General features: G+C 40.6%; 1 protein-coding gene across 1 annotated transcript in view; it reads right to left on the reverse strand.

Annotated features, from left to right (window-relative positions):
• LOC136877416 (oxaloacetate tautomerase FAHD2A, mitochondrial) overlaps positions 1 to 27,870 on the reverse strand; it is a 116,452-nt gene that overhangs the window by 82,172 nt on the left and 6,410 nt on the right. The window contains exon 2 of the mRNA XM_067151437.2: positions 14,262 to 14,478. Within this exon, the coding sequence (XP_067007538.1) occupies positions 14,262 to 14,478 (217 nt within the window). The remainder of the gene's footprint in view (positions 1 to 14,261; positions 14,479 to 27,870) is intronic.

Consider the following 27,870-nt stretch of genomic DNA (forward strand, 5'->3'; position numbering starts at 1 on the left):
TTTCCACCCACAACGTGGTTCTTAGATATTAATCAGTTTCTTTAATACTGCAAAAGTACGTTTCCCACCGCATTCCTACAAAAATAGCTATCCTATAATAGCGCATTAAAGGACTTTAGAATATTGTGAAATATTTTTCCGATGCCCGAAAAATACTCTCTTCACATTACACTGCAAAATACCCAGTATTCATAAAATTACCCGAAAACCGGGTATTTGTCCGCCAATTAGCAACCCTGGTCTCAAGTAGAAGCCGATGACTACAATGCTTCATTACTAAGTCACTGGGGTCGAATGTATACACGGATGGGTTTTTCTGAAGGTCAGCATTTCAATAAAGCTTCATTTATGTGTGCTTCTTAGGTCAATAGCACAATCATCTTGAATTACACAATCAGCTTAACCAGTGACCCACTCTGATGTCACACCTTATCAGTATCTCTTCCTATATGATTTATGACGCCGACTGGCTAACATTATCAACAATGCTTACGCACTCTATAATGCAATATTGTTATCTATAATGCCTAGAATTAGCAGATTAACAAAAGACTTTAATTCTTGTGAAGATGAGAGTATGCCACAACTCCTAAAGAATGATAAAATCGATGAACGGAGAAAGAACATAGGTATGGCACTATCGAATGCTACTTTTTCAAGTCTTGGATGACTGGAGACAGGAAAGAGTATTTAGTTTGTTGGATCAATTCGAAATTCTGCAGCTCTATTGACCACCTCCCGAATAACAGTAGTATACTGATTTTGATGTTTCGATGAAGGTAGGGAGAAGACAAGTGGCAGAGTTATATCTGTAGGATCATCTTCAGGATTTTGACTTTGCCTTTTCATTATTCCAATAATTTAAAAAAGTTGGGTAAACCTTAAAAGTGCCATCCAAGAACCAAACAGATACTTTGCTTCAGTAACTCTAAATTTCTTCTAGTTCCGAAAACAATGACGCGGTCCTCAGTAATTTCTCCCTAAATGAATCGTACAGGAGAAACAAGTCTTCCTGTAAAGTTCGTTGCCCTCAGGCACTATATAACTTTTCACCTGTATAAATGGATACAGATTGTGGACAGAGGTAGTTTTACGGCACAGCTTCAACTGTACAGTTAATTAAACACATATACCAGCGATGCCTTGCTTTATTATTATTATTATTATTATTATTATTATTATTATTATTATTATTATTATTATTATACATAACATATGACAAAACAGCCCTACAACCACCCCGTCAACATCCACGCGTACCAACCACCGTTTATTTTACGTGGGCCCTCCCCATCACATTACCACAGGCTTCAGGAGTACCACTGGCTCAACCTCAAAGACATTACCGACCTACGGTCGTGCAAGTATACTTGCGCCTTGCAATACGTACCCATGGCCAGTAGGCAGTAATGTTCGGTCTTTGAATGTTAAAAGCTTAGCCATGCCATGCCCCAAATCTCGAACGGAATCCGTGAATTTTTTAAATTCAAATAGTTGTTTCATTCTCCCCGTGAGGGGAGCGGGCCACCAGTCCAACAATTTTTTTTAAATAAAAAAAAATCTTCTTTTGTAGAACACATCATCAGAAATGAAAGTCTGTTTCTTGAAGTACGAAGCACTACAAACTTAACATAAGAACAGTGAACATTGTTTTCTTGAAGTGAAAGAATACGGAATGAAATTATAAACATAATAGGAATTTAAATATAGAAGCAATGACATAATATTATCAACTAATTCTTGTCCAAGTGAAAAAGACAAGTCGTCATAAGTTCTGAGAGGTCGCACATACACTGAACACAAATGTAGTCAGAGATGGCGGTGGTATCGCCATTAATTCCACTAAATGTGTGAGGTGGCAATGGAAAAATAACCGGAATAAGAACCCCAGTCAGAATTGCGCGATCTGGAGTGGTCCATAACTTTATGTGCGTTTAGCTTTAGCTGTGGGCTGAGGTGGGAAGAGTTGTTTGATAAAAAGTGTTGTTTGGTTTGTAAGGATGGCGGTGGCGAGAGGAGAAAGACTAATTGCTTCTAAAGGTTCAGATGAGCTGCGGGAGACAGCATTCTGTAAATAGCGAAGACGAATAGAATGTAGATGGGAAAGGATGGTTGGGAATGTATAAAGGTTATTTATTACTTTATTTACTTTACTTTATTTACTTTTTACTTTACTTTATTTATTACTTATTACTTCGAGGCGATAAGCCAGTCGGATGGCATGACGGTCTAGTTTTAACATGTCGAGGTATTGGAGAAGGGAGCCGGAGATCCAGGATAAGGAAGCGTACGTGATAACAGGTCGAACAAAAGCTTTGTACGTATTGATAATTTGTGTTCCTTTTAATCCCCAGGTTTGACCTAACAACCAGCGGAGGAGGTGAAATCTGCGGGATGCCTTTTTGTAAATCTGGTCCAAATGTATATTCCATTTTAAATTATTTTGAAAAGTGATGCCTAGGTAGGTAAGAGTGGTGGTTTCGGTAAGGGGTTGATCATGTACGGTTAGGTAAATTTGGTTAGTAGGACGGCATCTACGTTCACGATTACGAAAAATTATGAATTGTGTTTTGCTTACATTGATTTTGATGTGCCAAAGATTCAGCCATTGTTCGAGCTCATTTAAGTAGGTTTGTAATCGCGATTGCAGGGATCGGTTATTAATTCCTAGAGCCAGTATTGCTATGTCATCAGCAAATTGATATAATCTGAGTGGGGGAAGAGTTTGGGGAATATCGATACAAAACAAGATATATAAAAGCGGTGACAATGCACTACCTTGGAGGACTCCTGCTTTAATAGGAAAGGTGTAGGATAATGTATTATGGATACTGCATTGGGCTGTGTGGATCTAAGAAAGTTGGCGAGGAAACGGATGATCGTCATTGGTAGCGCGAGGTGACGAAGTTTAAATATCAGTCTGCAGTTTTTGGGAGGTAAATATTTGGTGAGGACAGATTAAGGTGGTTGGGACACGTGGAGAGAATGGCAGATAATAGGGCTGTCAAGAAGATCTATAAGGGAAATCCAGGTGGTAGAAGATGGAAAGGAAGACCCCGGAAAAGATGGCTGGATGATGTGGAGGAGGATTTAAGAAAGATGGGAATAAGAAGATGGAGGAGGCGTGCAGAAGATCGTGAAGATTGGGCTACAATCGTCAGAGAGGCCAAGGCCACACAAGGGCTGTAGCGCCGAGGAGTAAGTAAGTAAGTAAGTAAGTAAGTAAGTAAATATTTGGTGAGGGGTGCAGAGATATGGAAGAGGTGGTCATGTGTGGAGTGCTGAGGACGGAAATCGGCTTGCGATTGAGGTATGAGATGGAGGGAGTCGAGACAGGAATATATACGGCGTGCGAGGATGGTTTCTAAGATTTTAGAATACACTGTTAGAAGGCTGATGGGACGATACGAATTTAGAAGGGATGGTAGATTTTTTTTGGGGGGGGGGTTAAAAATAACAAAATAGTAACATGTCCCCAATGGGCAGGAAAGAATCCAGTATGGAGAATGATAGTATATACTGCACTTACGAGTTGTAGGAAGAGATGTGGAGCTTCTTTAATGTGTCGACCTGATCTAGACCAGGGGCAGTGTTCTTTTTGGTCCTGAGTACGTCTTTTATGTCTTGTACTGTAACAGGAGCATTTAGGGGATGTTGGAAATCAGGGGCGGAAGGAGGTTCAAAGCTAGGTTGAAGAGGAGGATGAGTAATATCCGCATATTCGGATATTACAGCGTGGTCAGGATGGTAAAAATGGGGATCGGAAGACGATGAGAAAATGACTATAATGATCTGCGAAAAATTCGGCCTTTACTTTAGGATCACTGGGTGCGGATTTGTTATGTATTATTGGATAATGGGGGTAGGATTTCTTTATATGCGTCAGTTGTTTTAATTTGGTCCAATATTTGCGAGTTCCGCCTGTTGCCATTTCTTGATGGATACAGTACTTTTGTATCCGTCTCTTGGCACAGGCCAGAGCAGAGTGTAGCTTCCACTGAAGTTCCAGTCTCATCCATGGGTGTGACAATGTGGAAGTTGCTGGGGTATGGGTGGTGCTGAATAATGCATTCGGAACACAAATAGTGTCCGAGTGTTATGAAAGGTGTTCATAGGGTCAGTCATGCTGCAGTGACACATTCTGGCCCAGTGAGGAAAGCAATGGCAAACTACCTCACTCCTCGTCTTGCCTAGTACGCCTCATTTGGGCTCTGCCATTGGTTTTTGCTGTTTCCCTATAACTGCATAGCCTTTGGTGGTGCTATTTGAGGATCCCACCAGCCTCTGGGCTGATGACCTAACAGAACACAGATTTGCGAGTATCGGTCGTGTTGGATAATTCAGTACAAGTATTTGCCTAGGCTTTACTTTTCACAGCCTTGATAAATGAGCGAGCATGTCTAAGGGTGGTTCTATGTTCGCGGGGGGTATTTGGGTCACCGGTTCGAAGGTATGCTTTATAAAGGTCATAATAATAATAATAATAATAATAATAATAAACCGAAACTCTCTTGGGCGTCTATGGCTGAGATTTAATGAATTTTGTCGGGTAAACACCAAATGTGTCACCAGAGATCTTTTACATGCCGACATCGTACGACATGGAGTGTCGAATGGACTTTTTTCCGCCCTTCAAAAATCCGACTACCTCTGCCGGGTTTGAACCCGCTATCTTGGGATCCGGAGGCCGACACTCTACCGCTGATCCACAGAGGCAGCTTATAAAGGTCATGGGAATATTTCAATAGCTGGAGTGCTTTGGGTGGGAGGGGAGGTTTGGAGGGATGTGAGGTGTGGCGAGGAATATGGAGTCGGTCGGTAGTAATTAGTGCGGATTCTAATGTCTTAATTACGTCATGTAATTCGTGCGGTGATGTAGGTAGGTCAGTATTGCGTATTATGTCTGTTATTGTTTGCCTGTATGCTACCCAATCGGATCGATTATACTGTCTGACTGGTGGAGGGCATGGGGTATGTTGGTATGGGATGGTTAGGACATTTGCTACGGTTAATAGGGCAGGGACATGGTCTCTGCCGATTGAAGGTAGCATAGTGATGTCACAGTTCGTTGCTAGGTTAGGGGAGAGGATCAGAATGTCAGGAGTCTTATTTGATATAGGGCGGGTGGGGAGGGAAAGGGTGTCAACACCCTGACATCATGTAATAGCTGGTCGTAAGTGGTTTGTTGTTGTTGCGTATATGATGTAACGTTAAAAACTGCGATAATGATGTAGGTACTGTATTTACGATCGATGTATTCCACAAATTTGGTTGGTGGGGAAGAACCTAGAGGTATATCAATTGTTGCTAGAGCTATTATTTGATTTCCAATCGTGATTTCTATAATTAAGCTTTCAGATGGATATTCAGTTAGATAATGATAATGTTGTGAGGGAATGGATTGATGAATACTAATAGCTACCCCTCCGCGGCCTCTAGTGGGGCGATCGGAGCGGTAGAAAGTATGGTTTTTAAATTTTGGACTTTTGTTTTCTTGTTAAAAATGTTTCATTAAAAATTGTAATATCCGGTTTGTGTTGATCTATCTGCAGATCCAGCAGCGGTCGCTTGGCCCTCAAAGAACATACATTATCGTAATAAATTTTCATTTACAACAATAGTGGATTAGGATCCAGGGGAAAGAATGTACAGTGCATTCTTGCCCCAGAGAACGTTGCGTCCAAGTGAGTCTGGAAGATCAATCGCGCCGCTAACTGGATCTGATAAAGAATATTAGGACGTTGGAAGGGGAGAACATTCTGGAGCACCATAGTGATGAATCGCAGAATGTTCTCAATGGAGGGAGGGGAAGAGTAGAAGAGGAAGGCGGGGCAGGAAGGTCAATGGCAGTGATAGGTAGCACGGTTTCTGGTTTAGTGGGAGAAGGTTGAGGTTTACCCTTGCATTTAACTGAAAATATCGGATGAGCTTCACCGCATGTACTGCATTTGGGTGATCCCTTATTCGTGCAAGCATGTGAGGCGTGTTGACCACTACAAATCGCACATACCTGATCGAGAAAGCACTGTGCATTAGTAGAATGATCGTAGAATTGCCAGCGGTCGCAGCGCTTGCGTTGTGGTGGAGATGAGCGGGAGGCCTCCGTACGATGTCGCTTCGCGTAGATCAGCACACCATCCCTCAGTAGCTGGTCCAATGTTGCAGTATTCCGAGACAGGATACGCATCAGCGAGTTTGGTCCGTTGGCATTCCGGATCCGAATGCCCCGGAATATTTTATGTCCCTGCTGCGGGATTTGGGCAGCGACCTCGTTCTCAGTATAACTGCGATCGAATTAACTTTTAACATTAATTTACAATGAATTAAGAATCGGTTTCTAGCTTCAAGGCAGTCTAAGATTTCTTAGTCACTGTCGTCACACATCTCTCTATCTGTTGAGTCGTCATTGACACCGATGATGAATGGCTCCAGTCTTTCGTCCCTTACTATTTCCTTGGCCCAATTTTCTGTTTGAAGATTTTCCGCGCGTTTTCAGGAATCAATAACTTTCTGTTGTCGGCCAGAATGAATTTATAAGCTGAAAATGATCGTTCTACGTCGCGATTGAAGCACTTTTCCCAATCTGCAGCAGTTACACGGTCGATGGCTTCTGACGTGAATTTTTCTACGTCCTTTATTTTGAATGTCTTGGTCCTCTCTGCCACTTCTCTCCTGACTTGAGCCCAAATCAATTCACATTCACTATCCATTTTAACTGCACTTACGATGCGAACTCAACAGCTGCATGACAGGGAATGACTCGGGTAAGGTAGCCTGGGCGGATGGGCTTCAACTAGACAGCTCTGCACGATCAGCGTTGCCAATCCGTGCTCGGAGGTAAGCGACTCTCGACTAGCTGTCACTTTGCCGTTCCCATATCTGACGACAGCGCAGTTTTCCTCACCCGCCTAATTTGGTGGCCGCGACAATAGTCGACGGATGTAAGTGGGTAATACTTGAACAGTGGCACTGACTGCTCGGAACATTCTTCTGGCAAAAATCTTTTGGCATTTTTGAGTTTAATCTGGTGAAATACTGCAGTAGACCAAGAGCAAGTTTACAGATGAACGCTTTAAGCAAACCTCGGGAGGCTACAGTAAGGAGAGGGAAAGAGAAATGTCTGAAAGAAAGAAGGAAATATCTATTGTGAAAAGCGTCATTTTCCGTCTACATGGTTGTATTGGGACACTGAAAGCTTATTTATTGATCAGGGAAGGCTTCTATGTTGCCAAGGGATGTACAACATAAAGAGTTCATTTGATTTTTCATTTCGTTCAGAAATCTTAGATAATCGATCACACATAAGAGAAAAATATGTCTGTATATGCACTAACGTTCAAAATATGCATTTGCATATGCGCATAAGCATTTTTTTTTAAATCCGGGCCCTACTAATTACTCAACACGGTATTTCTGAGAAAATCCCTCGCAGTTAACGTTCACATAAACCCTTTTAACCACTTACAGCTACCGTTCTGCTCAAAGAGGTCGAGGTGTGTCCCTTTTCCCTCCATTTGCAAGAACAGCATCATATAATGAACTCTCACCACGGACAAATGAACTACCTCCTGAATTTTTCGTAAAGAGGTAAAAAGAATGTCTATATAACAAAGCCTTCTGTATACAACATAATCTACCACAACGATTCAAATTTCTAACATTTCACGCTCCGACTCGCAGAATATCAGCATCCATCTTCCTGATGATCGCCCCCTCTCGTGTAGTTCCCACCCGGAGATCCGAATGGGGGACTAGTTTATCTCCGGAATATTTTACCCGGGAGGAAGCCATCATCAGTACATCATTCATACAGAGAGAGCTGCATGTCCTCGGGAGTTAGTTACGGCTGTAGTTTCCCGTTGCTTTCAGCCGTGTAGCAGTATCAACACAGCTAAGCTATGTTGAGTATTATTACAATGCCGTATCAGTCACTCATCTAGACTGCCGCCCTTGCAACTACCGAAAGGCTGCTACCGGTACCCCCCTTTCGATGAACCATTCTTTATTCTGGTCTCTCAACAGATACCCATCCGATATGGTTGCACCTGTGGCTCGGCTATCTGCATCATTGGGACACGCAAGCCTCCCCACCGCGGCAAGGTCACATGGTTCACAGAGGAGGGGTTTTACAATTATGTCTCTGAATATTCAAAAGAGCCAACCCACTGAGTCAACTTTCACTTGTTTATTGCCAGTTTCTGTTCTTATTTTCTTTTGTAAACATTTCTTGGGGATGGGGGTGATTCTAACCCCAATAACCCCCCTTGGCAGTAGGATAGGCATCTCAACAATATACAACAGTGTATCTTAAAGCAATAAGCTGTCCTTTTCACCACAATACTCAACTTCAGATACTGTGCTTCCATAATACTAGTTATCTCATCTATGTGGTTCAGTTGCATAACAGTGGCCAGCACTTAGAAATGCGTGTATAAAGCCACTCAAGATAAGGTTAGTCAAGAGATTCTTCCGGTATCTATTTATCCTGATTATCAATCATCACTATGTCAACAAGGTACTGCAGTATTTATATGGTACCTGCCAGACAGTGTTCAACAATGTTAAATGCAAGTAAACCTATGTTTACCATCAGTGCCTTTTTCTATTTGTTTTTAAACTATCAGTTTGAATTAGACAAAACATCGCCATCTTACAAATTAAAAATGCAATGAACAGATAAGCAAATATAAACAAGTATTGGTAGCGTCTCTTACTGCTTACAAGTTCCAAAATGGCATCACATTTTCGCTGCCTGGGAGCTTTTAAATAGTCCGTTAATCGAACACCACATGGATTTAGGCATAATACTGTATACAGGATACAAGACTACTTCTTTGACAACAACTTACTTTATGTAGATGCCAGTTTCTATAGGCACATAATTTTTGCCGCAGTATTCATAATCTCAATTCAACTAAATTTTTTTTTTAAGTTTTAAGTTTCAAGGATACAGCTTTGAAATCCACATAGAAAGCATAACATCACCAATATTCAACTTAAGCCACATAGAATGATGTCACAAGACAGCTAGTACATATGGATGCAGCACCCGGTATTATATTAACAGCATGTACTGTATGTTGAATCATCAGTCAACAGATTATTTGATGCAGCTCTCCATATCACCCTATCTTATGCTAACCTCTTTATTTCTACGTAACTACTACATCCTACATCTACTCTAATTTGCTTGTCACATTCATGCCTTGGTCTACCCCTACTGTTTTTACCACCTACATTTCCATCAAAAACCAACTGGATAAGTCCTGGGAGTCTTTAGATGTCTATGTCTTCTGGTCAAATTTTGCCAAACTGTTTTCCTCTCCCCAATCTTTTCATATGTGATTCGATCTACCCGTCTCATGTTCGGCATTCTTCTGGAACACCATATTTCAAAAGCTTCAACTCTCTTTCCAAGCTAGTTGTCCATGTTTCACTTCGATACAATGCCGTACTCCAGATGAAAGTCTTCAAAAACATCCAATTCCTATATAAATGTTCCAAGCGAGCAAATCTTTTTTCCTAAGAAAGGCCCTCCTTGCTTGTGCTAGACTGCATTTTATGTCCTCCTTACTTCTGTCATCATTTGTTATTCTACTGCTTCCTTTAACACTTCCTAATATTTCCTATCACCTACCTTCATTCGACTGCACTCCGATACTTTTGTTTCGGATGTATTTATTTTCATCTTTTGCTCCAAGACTGTGTCCATACCATTCAGCATTTTCTCCAGATCTTCTGCATTCAGATATAATAAAAATACCATTAGCAAATCTCAGCGTTTTGATTTCCTCCCCTTGGATTGTGATTGCCTTTCCTCATCCCTCTTTGATTTCCCTTACTGCCTGTTCAATAGAAACACTGAAAAGAAGAGGAGACAAACTGAAGCCTTGCGTCTGACCCTTCTGGATTGTGTTTTTTTCATAGCCCTAGACTCTTATAACTGCAGAGAGACATTTGTACAGCTTATAGATAATCCTTCTTTCTTGGTATCTGATCCCGATGACTTTCATAATTTCAAATAGCTTGGTCCAATAAATGTTATCAAATGGTCTTGTCCTTGATTTGATCCTCTAAGGTTAGACTGAAAGCCAGGATTACTTTCTGGATTCTTACACTTTTTTTTTCTGATGTCAAACTGATCTTCTCCCAACTAAGCTTCAACTTGTCTTTCCATTCTTCTGTAAATAATACATGTCAGAATTTTGCAAGCATGAGAAAATATTAAACTAATGGTGTGGTAGTTTTCACACTTGTCAGGACCTGCTTTCTCGGCAATAGGTATAACAACATTCTGCCTGACTTTTTTGTTTTCTTTCTTCTTGTGATATCTGAAGCCATCTCTTTTCAGTTTCAACTCAGTTAATTTATAAAATTCCGTCTAACGTCAGATGGCACTTCTCCCGTATCATACATCTTATACACTAAATGGAATAACCTCCCCATGTTGGTTTCTCCTAAAACAGTCTGTAATTCTGAGGGTATGTCATCAATTCCAAGTGCCTTGTTTCTCTTAGGTCTCTCACAGCTCTGTTGAATTCTGACCTTAAAATTGGGTCTTTCATCAGCATGAACAGCCTCACCTTGTTCCAGAACCTTATTTCCTCCCCTCTCTTGTACAATTTGCTCTTATGGCGATTATGGGACAGGACATGGCTAGGAGTGGGAAGGAATCAACCGTGGCCTTGATTAAGGTACACCCCCAGTATTTGCCTTGTGTGGAAATGGGAAACCATGGAAAATTATCTTCAGGGCTGTTAACAGTGAGGTTCAAACCCACTATCTCCCGAATGCAAGATGACAAGTATGTGACCCAAACTATGCAGCCACTCGCTTGATAGAATTGTTGAATATGTTACTGCCATCTTTCTGCGTTACCTGCTTTTCCTAGAAATGGTTTTCCAATTCTACTGCTTTAACACTTCCTAATATTTCCTATTGGTACCAGCAGATTCTTCAGCTGGCCCTTTTCAATGACAAATTAAAAGTACCCAATGTTCCATTCTCCACACAGGCAAGAAACACAACTGACTTATTCTCTAGTACAATGTGCAAGAGAGAGAGAGAGAGAGAGAGAGAGAGAGAGAGAGAGAGAGAGAGGGGGGGGGGGGGGGCAGGATAGGGTTAAGGTATTTTATTTGACTAAACATTACAGATAGCAGGATGCATAATAACAGAATAGATGAAGGAAAAAAGGTAAAAATAAAGAAATGTCTGAAGTTTTAGTTTCAGTCTCGTCAAACTCTGCTAAACACACTATCAACAGTTCCTTCCTCAGCAGATAATTGGTAGCACTCATATACACCAAATAAATTATCATCAGTGTAACGTATGTATATCTGGAAAGTATAACACTATGCTTACATGAAAACTTTATTAAAGGAAATTTGCGACATTACTGTTAGTTAGCTGTATTTTCAAAGCAATTAATGAATTTAAAGACTCTTTAACTGCTGACAGTCTTACGAGACAAGAATGTGCTCAAAGTTTGCTCCGACAGGGATTCCTTACTGTGTGTCTGTCTACTGGCACAAGTCTCTTACTAACGACAACCAAAGGCATCAGGATTCAATATCACTACCTTGGGTACACAAAGCAAGTGCCTAACAACCCATATTCTATTTATAACATCATACTTCTAGCAATGAGTACCATATTCAAGAGAAAACTAATATAGCAAAGTTTGACCCTAGCTTATGAGGCATTAAAGAAAGTTTGCAGTTTTATGTGCTTGTCAATGTTGTGATCATTACCTTGAGACCCCGAATTTTATGTGGAATCTGAACCAGAGGGATGTGACCTATTTCAAAAATCTCCTGTGCACTGGCTGGGGATTCAAACTGCAGAAACACTGGTGAGTAGCCAGTGGTAATGCCACTCTGCAATCACACCCTTATGAACCATTTACTAAGAAGTTTGAATGTAATAATTGTGTTTTTGTCTTCTGACAAATTTTGAAGAATAGGCCTACTAGCTTGTTACTGTTAACAATTGATTGTCTATTATAACATCTGAAGAATCAATCAATCAATCAATCAATCAATACTGATCTGCATTTAAGGCAGTCGCTCAGGTGGCAGATTCCCTATCTGTTGTTTTCCTAGTCTTTTCTTAAATGATTTCAAAGAAATTGGAAATGTATTGAACATTTCCCTTGGTAAGTTATTCCAATCCCTAACTCCCCTTCCTATAAACGAATATTTCACCAATTTGTCCTCTTGAATTCCAACTTTATCTTCATATTGTGGTCTTTCCTACTTTTAAAGACACCACTCAAACTTATTCGTCTACTGATGTCCTCCCACGCCATCTCTCCACCGAAAGCTCGGAACATACCACTTATCACAAAGTTTAATGACTAGAATAATGGTTTGTAACATACCACTTAGTCGAACAGCTCATCTCCTTTCTCGCAAGTCTTCCCAGCCCAAACTTTGTAACATTTTTGTAACGCTACTCTTTTGTCGGAAATCGCCCAGAACAAATCGAGCTGCTTTCCTTTGGATTTTTTCCAGTTCCTGAATCAAGTAATCCTGGTGAGGGTCCCATACACTTGAACCATACTCTAGTTGGGGTCTCAACAGAGACAAATAGGCTCTCTTCTTTACATCCTTACTACAACCCCTAAATACTCTCATTACCATGTGCAGAGATCTCTACCCTTTATTTACAATCATATTTATGTGATTACCCCAATGAAGATCTTTCCTTATATTAATACCTAGCTATTTACAATGATCCCTAAAGGGAACTTTCACCCCATCAACGCAGTAATTAAAAATGAGAGGACTTTTCCTATTTGTGAAACTCACAACCTGACTGTTATCCCTGTTTATCATCATACCATTGCCTACTGCCCATCTCACAACATTATCGAGGTCATTTTGCAGTTGCTCACAATCTTGTAACTTATTTATTACTCTGTACAGAATAACATCATCTGCAAAAAAAAAGCCTTATCTCTGATTCCACTTCTTTGCACATATCATTGACATATATATAGGGAAACATAAAGGTACAATAATACTGCCTTGAGGAATTCCCCTCTTATTAATTACAGGGACAGATAAAGCTTCACCTACTCTAATTCTCTGAATTCTATTTTCTAGAAACAGAGCCACCTATTCAGTCACTCTTTTGTCAAGTCCAATTGCACTCATTTTTGCCAGTAGTCTCCCACGATCTACCCTGTCAAAGGCCTTAGACAGGTCAATCGCGATACAGTCCAAATGACCTCCTGAATCCAGGATATCTGCTATATCTTGCTGGAATCCTACAAATTGGGCTTCAGTGGAATAACCTTTCCTAAACCCAAACTGCCTTCTATCAAACCAGTTATTAATTTCACAAACATGTCTTATATAATCAGAAAGAATGCTTTCCCAAAGCTTACATGCAATGCATGTCAAACTGACTGGCCTGTAATTTTCAGCTTTATATCTATCACCCTTTCCTTTATACTGTATAAAGGGGCTACTATAGCAACTCTCCATTCATTTGGTAAAGTTCCTTCATGCAAACAATAATCAAACAAGTACTTCAGATATGGTACTATATCCCAACCCATTGTCTTTAGTATATCGAACGAAACCTTATCAATTCCAGCTGCTTTTCTAGTTTTCAACTTTTGTATCTTACTGTAAATGTCAATGCTGCCATAGGTAAATTTTAACACTTCTTTAGTATTAGTCACCTCCTCTATCTGGACATATCCTTGTAACCAACAATCTTTACATACTGCTGAGTGAATACTTCTGCCTTTTGAAGACCCTCGCATACACACTCCCCTTGTCCATTAATGATTACTGGAATGGTATCCTCTCCCAGAAATACTATGTTAAATACAAAAATTAGCACACTGTCTACCCAGCATCAAACTAAGAGAGAGATTCACTTACAGCTAGCTCTAACTTATTACCTATTTTTTTTTAAATGATGTTATTGCCTTTACGTCCCACTAATTACCTTTACGGTTTTTGGGGCCTATTCTTTTCAACTGATCTATAAAATATTTGGTATTTTTTAAAACTTCACTAATAATGTTTGTAAACTGAAGAATATCCATAAATTTTATTATAAGGAATAATTTATTTGAAATTGTTTTATAAATAGCTCTTATTACATAAAGTGATTTATAATTTCTCTACAAATCAATGAAGAAATGATCAACACATGTTCAATAGTTGTAAATAAAATATACACATGATATTTAATCAATGATCTGAACTAAAATTAATAATAAGATATGGTATCACTCTTACTTTTGTGATGGTCGGATATTTGATGTCATCATATGGTCCAGTAATACAGCTGCTAAACTTTGAGAAAAACATTGGCTCTTTTGGATGTGGGAGATTTTGCTCTTCACAATGCCCACGATAGTTGAGCCCCACACACACCACTTTGTCAGGAGCAGTTAAAGGTGGTAAGATTCGAACATCAGCGTAAGGCATAACTGATTTGCCTTCTGCTACTATTCTGAAAGTATAGATGAGAAAATAGACATTTGACTCAGGATAAGTTATAAATTTCTCAATCATATTAAGTAAATAAACATGAGAGAGAGAGAGAAAGGTGATTTATTGTGGAACCATCAACTTCCTGAATTTACAGGTTGCCACTGTGGACAAAGTGAACTAATACAATATACTTAATCTTCCCTACTTAATGCCAATCAAATATCTATATCTAAGTGCTAAGATACCACCCCTAAGCATGAATACAGAATTCAATGCAGCTGTACTCATGTATAAACATAAATCTGTACACCATAACACTACATTCTGAGAACCATCCACATAGTAGGATAAGCACGCAAATGACTTGGCCTTATACAATGTCCGTTCTTATAAATATGATATAAACAGCTTGAAGTTCTCTGTGATCCAAATATTAAATAATGTCCTTTTGGAGGTAAAAAGAGCACCAACTTTGACAAAATTCAAACAAAGATTCAAGCATTATTTGTGGGAAAGGTACAGCGCTGTTTAAATCAAAATATCGGTTGTCACTTAAGTCATTCTCCCAAACAGTCTTGCAAACTGTCCGGATTTATTCTTGTACCTCTGCAACTCTTATGTTATATATATGTAAATACCCTATAATCTATTCTTGTACCTCAGCAACTCTTATGTAAATGAAAATACTCTGTGATCTATTCTTGTACCTCTACAATTTTTATGTAAAGGTAAATACACTGACTGACAGAGCAAATGCAACACCAAGAAGGAGTGGTCAGAACTTTATGCCAATTGCAGGGTAGACTGACGTCACTGAGGTATGCTCATGATGTGAAATGCGCCGCTGTGCTGCACACGTAGCGAACGATAAATGGGACACGGCGTTGGCGAATGGCCCACTTCGTACCGTGATTTCTCTGCCAACAGTCATTGTAGAACGTGCTGTCGTGTGCCACAGGACACGTGTATAGCTAAGAATGCCAGGCCGCCGCCAACGGAGGCATTTCCAGCAGACAGACGACTTTACGAGGGGTATGGTGATCAGGCTGAGAAGGGCAGGTTGGTCGCTTCGTCAAATCGCAGCCGATACCCATAGGGATGTGTCCACAGTGCAGCGCCTGTGGCGAAGATGGTTGGCGCAGGGACATGTGGCACGTGCGAGGGGTCCAGGCGCAGCCCGAGTGACGTCAGCACGCGAGGATCGGCGCATCCGCCGCCAAGCGGTGGCAGCCCCGCACGCCACGTCAACCGCCATTCTTCAGCATGTGCAAGACACCCTGGCTGTTCCAATATCGACCAGAACAATTTCCCGTCGATTGGTTGAAGGAGGCCTGCACTCCCGGCGTCTGCTCAGAAGACTACCATTGACTCCACAGCATAGACGTGCACGCCTGGCATGGTGCCGGGCTAGAGCGACTTGGATGAGGGAATGGCGGAACGTCGTGTTCTCCGATGAGTCACGCTTCTGTTCTGTCAGGGATAGTCACCGCAGACGAGTGTGGCGTCGGCGTGGAGAAAGGTCAAATCCGGTAGTAACTGTGGAGCGCCCTACCGCTAGACAACGCGGCATCATGGTTTGGGGCGCTATTGCGTATGATTCCACGTCACCTCTAGTGCGTATTCAATGCACGTTAAATGCCCACCGCTACGTGCAGCATGTGCTCCGGCCGGTGGCACTCCCGTACCTTCAGGGGCTGCCCAATACTCTGTTTCAGCAGGATAATGCCCGCCCACACACTGCTCGCATCTCCCAACAGGCTCTACGAGGTGTACAGATGCTTCCGTGGCCAGCGTACTCTCCGGATCTCTCACCAATCGAACACGTGTGGGATCTCATTGGACGCCGTTTGCAAACTCTGCCCCAGTCTCGTACGGACGACCAACTGTGGCAAATGGTTGACAGAGAATGGAGAACCATCCCTCAGGACACCATCCGCACTCTTATTGACTCTGTACCTCGACGTGTTTCTGCGTGCATCGCCGCTCGCGGTGGTCCTACATCCTACTGAGTCGATGCCGTGCGCATTGTGTAACCTGCATATCGGTTTGAAATAAACATCAATTATTCGTCCGTGCCGTCTCTGTTTTTTCCCCAACTTTCATCCCTTTCGAACCACTCCTCCTTGGTGTTGCATTGTCACTGTCAGTCAGTGTACAATCAGAAATAATTATCTGTAATCCTCATACTGATGATGTACATAGTTTATATATTGTATGTGTTTATATGCTCAACCATTTACTAATAATCTTACAGATACAAACTTTACTTTGATATGTAAGTGCCTGCCAGTATGTAATGTCCTGCACAATTCCTATGTGCCTGCAGGCTTGCTGGAATTAACTGAAATAAATGAATGAATAGAATATAGGTCTACATCGGTGTGTAAATGTTATTGCCTGTGTAGATATATTGTATAGTTTTGGGTATTTCTAACTGTAGAGGTGGGATTTTACCATTCCCAATGAACTGTGAATTACATTTAAAAACACAATGTCTTGTATTCAGTTTTTGAAAAGCCAAACTTATTCCATACAAATGACAAAAAATTTTTGGGATGACATGATACATCTAGCTTCAAGAGATCCTCACAGGTCACCTTTGCCTTCATTTTATTAATTTTCCTTTTTTTACATGATGTGATAAATTGCAATTTTTAGGAATGAATGCCATGTTATAATCACTTCCATGATGCAAATGATGGTCTGTTAACTCTTGCCAGATTTTAACTTCTTTTGTACCATTGCTAATTTTTTTTTTTTCTTTTTCAAAAAGCACTCTTGATAACTGTTTTAGCCAAGTCCCAATGGAGGGTTTACATGAGAACCTTTGGAGCAGTGTCACGGATTACAAGTGCGAGGTTACTCTATTCATTCCTTCCGAGTTTTGGCTCTGGGCTTGAGAACTAAACAAGAAAGAAAGTAAAAATATGCCCCAATATTTTAACTTTGGTCTCTACAAATAAAAACAAATGAGAATACGTCAGAAAGGAAATAAGTGAGTCAGAGAGCTTTGTGCTAGCTGTGCAGCTAGAGGCACTGGGTTGAACTGACAGTATGGATAGTGGGAGCTGGCATAGGTTTAAATCCTTCTAGTGAGCATTTTTTCTGCAATTTTGTTACAATGATTCCTCATTGCTAGAAGAGATATGGATGTTTCCATACAAGGATAGTATCATCTTTATTACAAGGAAAGAAAAGAAAAGAAAAATGTGTATCGAGACTTACCAGTTTCTACAAACAAACAAACACAATTCAGTATCAGGTCTGCTGACTCCACCAAGGGTCTGGAAGAAGCACTCTTAATGGGCCAGTTCTTTTCAAAGGCTGAACACCACTGTATACAGTTCTTCCTTTGAGCTTGGGTAATGCTGGCATTCCTGCAGAGTCCTGTTCATTAAACCCCACACATTCTCAATGGGGTTCAGGTAAGGACAATTCAGAGGCTAACCTTGATTCTCACCCATGAAGCAAATCATCACTTAACTGCCTCTGAGGTACGGTCTGGCCGATTATATTGCTGGTTCTTGGTCAATTGGACCTTCCTTGTGAGGACGCAATTTTGGAGTCCTGCATCCCTAATTCAGTTATCGTAGCCTGCACCACACCAGAAAAGGAAGACAAAGCCCTCAGTAAAACAGCTGAGAAGAAGAGGTTCTCGTCTACTGCTGCCACGAGAGCCTCATCTTGCTCTCAAGTAGAGATGCTTGGGTGGCCTATAGAATGCATGTTTCTGATAAAACCTGGCCCATCGCCTAGCAGTATACACAGGAATGCCTTCCTTACAACCAGCTTTTGTTGCAAAAAAAAGTTCTCACCAGCACCAACATGGCTGACCTACAAGCTTCGCCATTATAGAAATGACTGTTATAAACACAGTACGCAGCCCATGTACCAACATGCAAGGATATTAGACTGTAGGTGTAAAATGTATCATGATATTTCTCTGGACATCACATGTTTCGTAACAAATGCAATATAATGGAATAACTAAGATTAATTAACTATAAGCAATTTAAGTAGCAATAACATCTATGAGGAGAATAGTGAAACATATCTTTGAAATGCATGAAAATAAAACAATAGGTCCTGGACGGGAATCAAATTTGTGGTATTTGGATATGTCTATGCCACCTGGCTCAGGTTCAAAGCAGTCCCCTGTGCATAACATTATGGAACTTGGACAGATACACCTAATTACAAACACGTGTATTTCTTAATTTACCAAATTAATATATGAAGTTATAAATTTGGTATCATCCTGCTGATCCTTGGTCAAATGGACCTTCCTAGCAGCAATGAAATTTCAGAGTCCTGATTTGGTTATGTGTAGTCTGCACCACACCAGGAAAGGAAGTGAAACAAGCTGAGAGGAAGAGAATTCTCCTCTAGTGCTACTAGGAGGGTCTCATGTCCTGGATGGGAATTCAAATTGTGATGTTTGGATCTATGTCTACCTATGCCACAGCTGTCTATGCCACCTGGCACAGATTCAAAGCAATCTGCTGTGCATCATATTACTGAACTTGGATAGATAAACAAGCCCATCGTAATAACAGCCTATACGAAGTGTCAAAGTGGATCAGAACAAAGATCTAAGGGGTGTCCCAGAAGTGAAGCATATCTCTTGTGTCTCCAGGAAGGTTGATATAGATACTGATTCCCATACAAAACCTGAAATGTTTGTCCTGAATGATGAGCCCAAATTGGCACACTGGGGTGAAACGATGGCAACCAAGATTGAGTATGCTGGAAAATTTATAATCTCCAGGGAGGTGCGATAAGTGGATGGAGGTCAATGATCCACAACCCGACCCAGGAACTTCGGGGTAAGGATGATGGAGGATGAAGAATAATACGAGTTAATGTGAACTTAGAAAAGAAGTAAATAAAAACAACACAAAAATGAAAGACCTGCAACTAGAACTCAGAATTATGAAATCCAACTCTTGTGATCAGATAGAGCACCTTAATCAGTACCTACAATTGAATAACATGGATATTCATGGTGTGCCAGAGCTACAAAGTGAAGATATAAACTCATCAGACAAAAACTTAAGTCACCCTAGTGCACACACACAGATGGATCATTAAGCCTCTACAGATGGCGCAGTGAATGAGTCCCATGCTCAACCTCACACACACTGCCTCTATGTGAGCATTAGGCAGTAGCGATCAGTGAGACATTGATGTTTCAAGCGGACAGTGTACATCAACATGGGTAGATGTAAGTACAGTATGTGACAGAGTGGCAAAATGGGGCAATCGTGTTTGGCCGTGCCCATGGTCATATGGTGTGTGAAGTTGCTGGATTTGTTGGTGTTTTGCAGCAGACTGTGTAACGTGTCTGCAAGCAGTGGTGTTCTACACGTGACCACGAAATACGTCAGAATTGTGGTCAGAAAAAGATCCTGACTGAGAGGGACCGGAGACACGTTTCATGGCTTGCGATTCAAAATCGCTTCCAAACCCGACAGGATTTGTTGCAGTCAGTGAATAACATTTTCATACTACCTCTTAATTCAGGGATAAAACATTCCTTGTAACTCGTTTCGCACCCAGCAGCTGCTTTTCAAGGTAGGTTTTCTTCAAGCATCCTTCACCCTCTGATCACATTTTCGTCTGCTGAACCATAAGCGATTCCCGTATAGATCTCCTTAATGTAGGTCTCAATTCTTTTTATCAACTGTCCGGTACACTTAATATAGAAATACATTACTTAAGGATTTATAGCAGAGGAGAGCGTATGGGTAGCAAAAGGAAGTGACAATAGAATAAGTATCGTTGTCGTCTCACAAGCACTGAAACGAGGAGAATTGAGCAGAAATGCTAAAGGATTTAACATTTTTTCCTTCTTTTCTTTTTTCCATAGAAAATGATTTCGTGTGAATATCAGCTTTTCCGTAATAATTTCCCCTTTGACCATAATGCCGTAATTGTGAGGTGAAATCCGTAATAATTACGGACAACCGTAATAGTTGGTACCTCTGCTACTTGATACCCCGATTTTCCAAGATGACAACAACAAAGTTCTTTTTCTTTTTTTTGCTAGTGGCTTTACGTCGCACCAACACAGATAGGTCTTGTGGCGATGATGGGATAGGAAAGGGCTAGGAGTCGAAGGGAAGCTGCCGTGGCCTTAATTAAGGTACAGCCCCAGCATTTGCCTGGTGTGAAAATGGGAAACCACGGAAAACCATCTTCAGGACTGCCAACAGTGGGGTTCAAACCCACAATCTCCCGGATACAAGCTCACAGCTGCACGTCCCTAACCCCACAGCCAACTTGCCCGGTGCAACAACAACGAAGTTCATCGGGCTGGACGCATATGTGACTGGTTTTATGAACTCCATTACATTTCAACTGAGCAGGAACATCACCTGACTTGAACTCCATTGACAATCTGTGGGACATGTTGGAACAGTGGCTAAAACACCGACATCAGCATCCCCGCAATTTGATGGAACTGCACGATCAAATCCTCAGCGAGTGGCTTAACCTGGATGCGACGTACCTGCACAGCCTTGTGGACTCACTTCCTAACCGAACCCAGGCGGTTATGAAGTCCAGAGGCACAGTATTAAATTATGCTTGTAATGATTTCTCCAGGGGTTTGTCTGGTGAGCTTATATAAATTAGTCAAGGATATTAGGATAACAGTTGACTGTGAAATCAATAAAAAAGTCACTAGATATTTTGTTAAATAATATTTTTATCAATTTCAATAGTTTTCTACCTAACTCGAGTAGGACATTATTATTGAACTACATTTCATCTTCATCACGATGCACAGGTTGCGTCAAATAAAAAGACCTGCACCTGGCGAGCCGAACATGTCTTCGGACACTCCCGGCAATAAAAGCCATACGCCATTTCAATTATGCATACCATATTTTCTTTATTTTGTAATCTCACTGTGAAACATGGCCATCATTGTAATTACTCTGTATTGCACAAAGAAGAACCTTGGCTCAGGTGCCTATATATTGAAAATAAATAAGTTAAACTTGAATTCCTTACAGTCCATTGCCCAGGATAATCAAATTACTGTATGCAGCCCAAACTGTTGTAAGGAGCATGTGAACTGTAGTCGACGGATTCTTTCATGCACAAATGAGCCTGCGAGGAACTTATATAATACAATGCACTAATTCTTTTTAGATTGACTGTACAAATCATAGTTAAATACTTTTAAAAGCATCAATTTATTTGCTAACAACCAACTGTATAACAATTAGGCCTATGTGAATTCTATATGCTAAAACCCACTTCCACTGTCGGAAGCCCTAAAGATGGTTTTCAGTTGTTTCCCCTTTTTCACACCAAGCAAATGCTGGGGCTGTACCTTATTAAGGCCATGGCTGCTTTCTTCCTACTCCTATCCCCTTCCTGCGCTATCGTCGCCATAAGACCTATCTGTGTCGGTGCGACGTAAAACAACTTGTAAAAAAATTACCCACTTCATCCATTAATGCCTTAACAGGATTACTATTTCATCTTAGTCTATACATACTGTATCTGACTATGAGAGAGATCTTAATGTAGATAAGCCTATTACCAGTTCTCATTAAAATCATTTTCATGCAAGAAAAGGAAAATTGGTACCACAGCAGAAAGAGTATTTTGTGTATTTAATTCACAGTGCTAATAAAGGAGAACTGAATACAATATCAGGTCAAGAAACAATGGTTCACAAATTAATTTTTTTGAATAGCAACATACTTTTTGTGTGTAGTAGATCAAATGATAAGAGCCCCCCTCCCCCCTATGTAGTCCTGTCCTCTCTTCCATCCTCTTTCCCCTTTAAGAGCTAAGAACCAGAAATGAAAATATTGTTAGAAAAAATTACCGTTTAAAAAGAGAAAAATTAATTTTCCAGTTATTGACATTTAAAAACTTGCAATATATCTTATAGACATGATATGGGCTTTTGGGCTTATGCCATGTCAAGAAAACAAGGTGAAACTCTTAACGTTTCGCAGAGAACGACATATACAAGCTGTGAAAGCATCAGTGTTAACCTTTGAATATCTCTTATTACAAGATACACCACATTCCCTTCAGATAATTTTAATAGCACCCTATCGAATGCCAGTTTGTTTGTCAGCCTATTTCTAAGAGTATCAAGTCTCGTAATCTGAGGCGTCCTGGTAACACTGTTAACTTAGCAGGTTTTGATAAATGTACACTTAGTGAAAGTAGTGATAGTTGATTTTAGAGAAAAAATAATGGGTTTATTACTCTCTTAACATTAACATTAGGCTGAAGACAGGTAAGGACCACGTAAAGCATGAAAATGAAAGACTTTCACCAAGGCATGGCTAACATAACACTGCCACTGTCTGAAGACAAGCTGGCCAAGGGCAGTCAGATAGGAAGGATGAAAGAGAATCTAGCATAAATAACTGAAAGCAATGCTAGGCTCAGCTGGAGTCTCTGGCCATCTGGTGAGATTATTAAGTGAACTTCAGAGACTTTTTATAGATTAGGTAGAGCAAGCAGCCTGAACACAAAAGCCATGACTAAGAAAATGTTGAAGTAACTCTGCCATTGTCCAGCTCCAAGTTCGGAATGAGAAAGGAGGAGAGTTGGCTGGTGTGGCACCCAGCTGTAAAACTGCTAACACCGAGTGTTGGGTGGCAGCAAATAACCTGAGTCCCTAAAGGGGCCAACGGCTTCAGGCAGATGAGCTCCCTCAGGTGGGGATAATGGTCCCCTCAGTGGAGGAAATGACAATGGAATCCATCACTTGAAGATTAAACGGCAAACAAGTGGAGGAGGAACCTCTCACTTTGGTTCCCAACAGTTTTGGAGGCAGATGAGGTCATGCCAGACGAACTGGCTGTGAAGGCGCTACTCATGAGCTGGTAGTGGTTAGGGCACTCTCTTGCCCTTGGGGTGGAAATTTTCCCTAAATGTCATGTGGTCAACGGCATATAAAGTTCTCAACGGCGGACCAGTCGTTCGGAGAGGGTGTCCTTACTCTACTGGAATGGCGGATGAAGGCTGGAGTGATTAGGAATCCTTCAATCGTCTTACATCTGCTTGCCGTTGAACATATTTCCTAGTCATCAAGTAAGGTGCATTTGTTGATGTGCAGCAACACTCACTCTAAAAGAATTCATGCACAGCAGTCTTCCAATAATGTATGACTTCTTCCAAAAGTCTTGCGGCGATCAAGAAGTTGTGACAGGGGCAGGATTGTGGTGTCTGGAAGCCTCTAGTGATAACTTGGCACGTAGGCGGTAGATGTGTGATCGGTCGTCTTGCTTAGGGCTGTGGCTGTAGAGCAATTCGTTTACTGCATCTACTTCTGAGCAGTCCTAAACATAGTCAGCCACTAATATTACCTATTACCAACAAATGCATCGAGCCATGGAAGCTGCAGTGTGTTATAACTGTTGCCTGAGGGCCTTATAGTAACATCCTACCTGGATTCCTATGGCTATATTGTAATTCATAGACAAAAACCCATGGCACCTGCTATCCATAAAGGGCTGTGGCCTGCCATTACAACTGCTGCCCAGCCAGATAGCCTGCAGATATTGGAGTGCCAGTATGGTCAGTATGACAACATCCCTAGTGGTATTGCTTGGTTCTTGTCTCTTGGTCTACTACTCTTATATCACAGCTCTTCAGTTGGTCTCATGAGTTTGAGTGAGTCCTGTTCCAGTCCTCAGTCCCGGTTAAAATTCCTAGATTAGCTGATATGAAACCATGGGTAAGAGGCAGCCACGCTACATTTACATCACTGAGCTGCCTGTAATTAAAACAAGGGTCAGAAGTTGAGAGGTCTAGTAAGTGATCCTAGAGTTGGGATGCCAGTTACTGTGGAACAGCAAACACTCGAAAACTAGTAGGTTGGTCTTCCAATCAGAATTCCCCTTCATCTGTGAGTCCATAGGTGACTGAACAGCCAAGTACGGGAGACACAGAATTTTATGCAGAGATAGTCCTAGATGGAGCAGCCATTGGACTCCTTTTTCGTTCTTTTCCCTTCCTTTGTTGCCTCTTATTGTTCGCTATTCACCTACGGTTTTGTTCAAAAAGTAGTGTGCTGCAATAAACTGAAGATCTCCAGGATGAACGGTTGAGGGCTAAGGTCTCCCAGTTGTTGACATCAGTGTGGCACATCTTCATGTTAGTCTTAATTACATCCTTAAATCGCTTCCTCTGACCTCCCAAACAACATTTAGGGCTACCCACTGTTAACTCAAAGTAAAACACTTGCTTGGGAATGCGATTGTCGGGCATGCGTATTACATGTCCTGTCCATCATAGCTGACGTCTTAAAATCATGGCTTCTATACTGGTGGTCTGTGCCTCTTCAAGTATGCTGACATTTGTGCGTCTATCTTGTCAGATTATATGCAAAATTCTCATTAAACATCGCTGGTGATATTGTTCCAACATTTTAATATGCTGCCTGCAGCATGTCCAGGATTCAGATCCATATAGTAAGCTGGGACATACAGGGTCAAAACAAGTTGCATTAGGGAACCAGCATTTTGGAACGAGGCATTAAAATTGCCACTTCGTGAGCGACAAATGTGGATTGATTCGGTAGACGAAGAAATGAGATCTCTCGAGAAACACCAAGTATGGAAATTATGTGATCTTCTTCAAGGCAAAAGAATGATAACATGCAAGTGGGTCTTGAAGGCAAAATTGGACAATAAAGGTCAGATTCATATTTGAAAGGCTAGGTTAGTCGCTGGAAGTTTCTCAACGTTTTGGACCTGTAGTAAAACATGAAACCATCAGGACATCACTTGCTGTCGCAGCCAAGAAGAAATTGCATGTACGACAGTTTGATGTAAAAAGCGCCTATTTAAATGGCAATATGAACGAAGAAATATACATGGAGCAGCCTGAAGATTTCGTGAAACCCAGAAATGAAACCAAACCCTTAAAGCTATATAAGAGCCTCTATGGTCTAAACAATCATCAAGAGTCTGGAACAAAAAGGCAATCAAGGTACTAGCTAGTATGAACTTTTAAACACAGGGAGGCTGATCAGAGTCTGTATACCTGCAAAGAAGAAGACAGAAATACCATGTATATACTGCTATAGGTTGACAACATGTTAGTGGCATTACAAGATATTAGAATCATTCCGTATTGACGGTTTTCACTTTACAAAGGAAAAAATTAAGAGTATCCTCCTATTCAGTACATAACATAATTCTATCATTAGATGGAGTAATAAAATACAAACATGTTAGACTCGTTTGAGCCATCTTCAGTGAAATAAGGAGGCTTAAAGTAATTTACATAATACAAGCTAAAAATGTGCTAAAAAACATAATGAATGAACAAATGAAAAACAAAAGAGACATAATGGAAATAAAAACAATACAATATACCATGCACCTGTTATCTTCTCTAACACAGTTACTCAATTTTGTTGCTGCCCTCCCAACCATTTAAAATAAGACAAACAAACCTAGCCGACATTGGAAACAATCTTCGAGAACGGGACTGCTAAATTAAGAAATTGAGAATGCTGCTATTCTAAAATTTAAAATTCATCTGCGTTTTTCCATCACCTGTCATATACATTTCACCTGGTATGTTGTCCCCTCTCAAGCTTGGTTACTCAAGCTTTTTCACTCCCCTCCTGGCCATTTGTTTCTGATGGTAACTCTACATCTGCCTGAATTTTTAACAAAGTGATTTCGTCCTGATTTTGATTTGTTATCAAACTGCAAAAATTTTTAGTCTAAGAGGTCCGCAACCTCACTATATTCACTTATTGTTCATTTCCGTCTTTATCATTTGTTTTCAATTCTTTTCTTCTTAAGTTTAATACACTTTTTAGATTCAATTATGTTTTATATTAACCTTTTTCACTGGATTTGTTTCAACGAGTTATTTATTGCTCCATCTAATGATGGAAATGCTGTATATTATCATCATCATCATCCTTTCCTTTTATCCAGCTGTAGCCGGGTAGGGGCAAATATGGTTCCTCTCCACTTTCTTCGGTCTTTCCACCACTCCTCCTCCAACACTGTGTCCCAGTCCAGGTATCTTTCTATAATGCTGCGTGGATGGTATCCTTCCATCTCAATCGTGGTCGTCCACGGCCTCTCCTTCCTTGGATTTGCATTTCCATCACCTTTTTTGGCATTCTTTCGTCGTTCATTCGCTTTATGTGCCCAAACCATCTTAGTCGGCTCTTCTCTATTCTATCATTCAGTTTTTCCACTCCAATTTCTTCCCGGATTTTCTCATTCCTTATTTTGTCTCCTACTCTTCTGTGCTGTATATTGTATTGTTTTTATTTCAGTCATGTCTCCTTTGTTTTTCATTTGTTCATTCATTATGATTTTTTAGCACATTTTTAGCTTGTATGATGTAAATTACTTTAATCCCCATTATTTCACTGAAGATGGCTCAAACGAGTCGAAACATGTTTGAACTTTATTACTCCATCTAATGATGGAATTATGTTATGTATTGGATAGGAGGATACTTTTAATTTTTTTTCTTTGTAAAATGTTAGTGGCAGCCGTAACCCCAAAGTTAACAGCCGAAATAAGCAGAAAAATCGGAAGTCATTTTGACATAAAAGATAGGCCTATGGGAGATGTGAAGCACTATCTCGGAACAGAAGTGGAACGAAAAATGGATGGATCATTCCTCCTCAACCAGAAATCAAAAATAGATAGAATACTCGAAGAATACGGTATGCTTGAACCAAAACCAGTAGCAACTCCGATGGAAACTGGATTTTTGACAGAAGATATAGAAAGTAGTCTGAAGTTGAAAAATAATTCACAATATAGGCAAGTTATGGGATCGCTATTGTATCTAGCGACAGTATCTAGGCCAGACATTGCAACAGCAGCTGGAATTTTATGCAGGAATGTGGAAAACCCGACTGAAAGGGATTGGAAAGCAGTTAAGCGTGTACTGCGTTACTTGGCAGGGACGATTGATAAATTACATTTACTCTCAAAGGGGAATTACTGTTTATCTGTTTTTTGGATGCAGTTTGGGCTGGAGACCAGGAGAGAAAATCTGTTAGTGGTTATGCATTTCTACTTGGAAATTAAATCATAGCATGGTCAAGCTGCAAACAGACTTCAGTTGTGATGTCATCGACAGAAGCTGAATATGTGGCAGCATCGCAGGCAAGCAAAGAACTGTTGTAGTTGCGACAGTTATTGAAGGATATGAGTGTTCTTCCTGAGGGACCAACTACTCTATTCGAGGACAATAAGGGTTACATTCGTCTTATAGAGTCAGATCGAATTGGCACCTGTACTAAACACATTGACGTCTGTCATAATCAGCTATGTGATTTAAGGGAGAAAGCAATCATTGAAGTTTGTTACTGTCCAACAAACGAGATGTTAGCAGATCTGTTAACCAAGCCTTTAGTGAAGGAACATTTTCTCAAACTTAG

Source organism: Anabrus simplex, chromosome 7 (genome assembly GCF_040414725.1).
Source record: "Anabrus simplex isolate iqAnaSimp1 chromosome 7, ASM4041472v1, whole genome shotgun sequence".
NCBI lineage: Eukaryota > Metazoa > Arthropoda > Insecta > Orthoptera > Tettigoniidae > Anabrus > Anabrus simplex.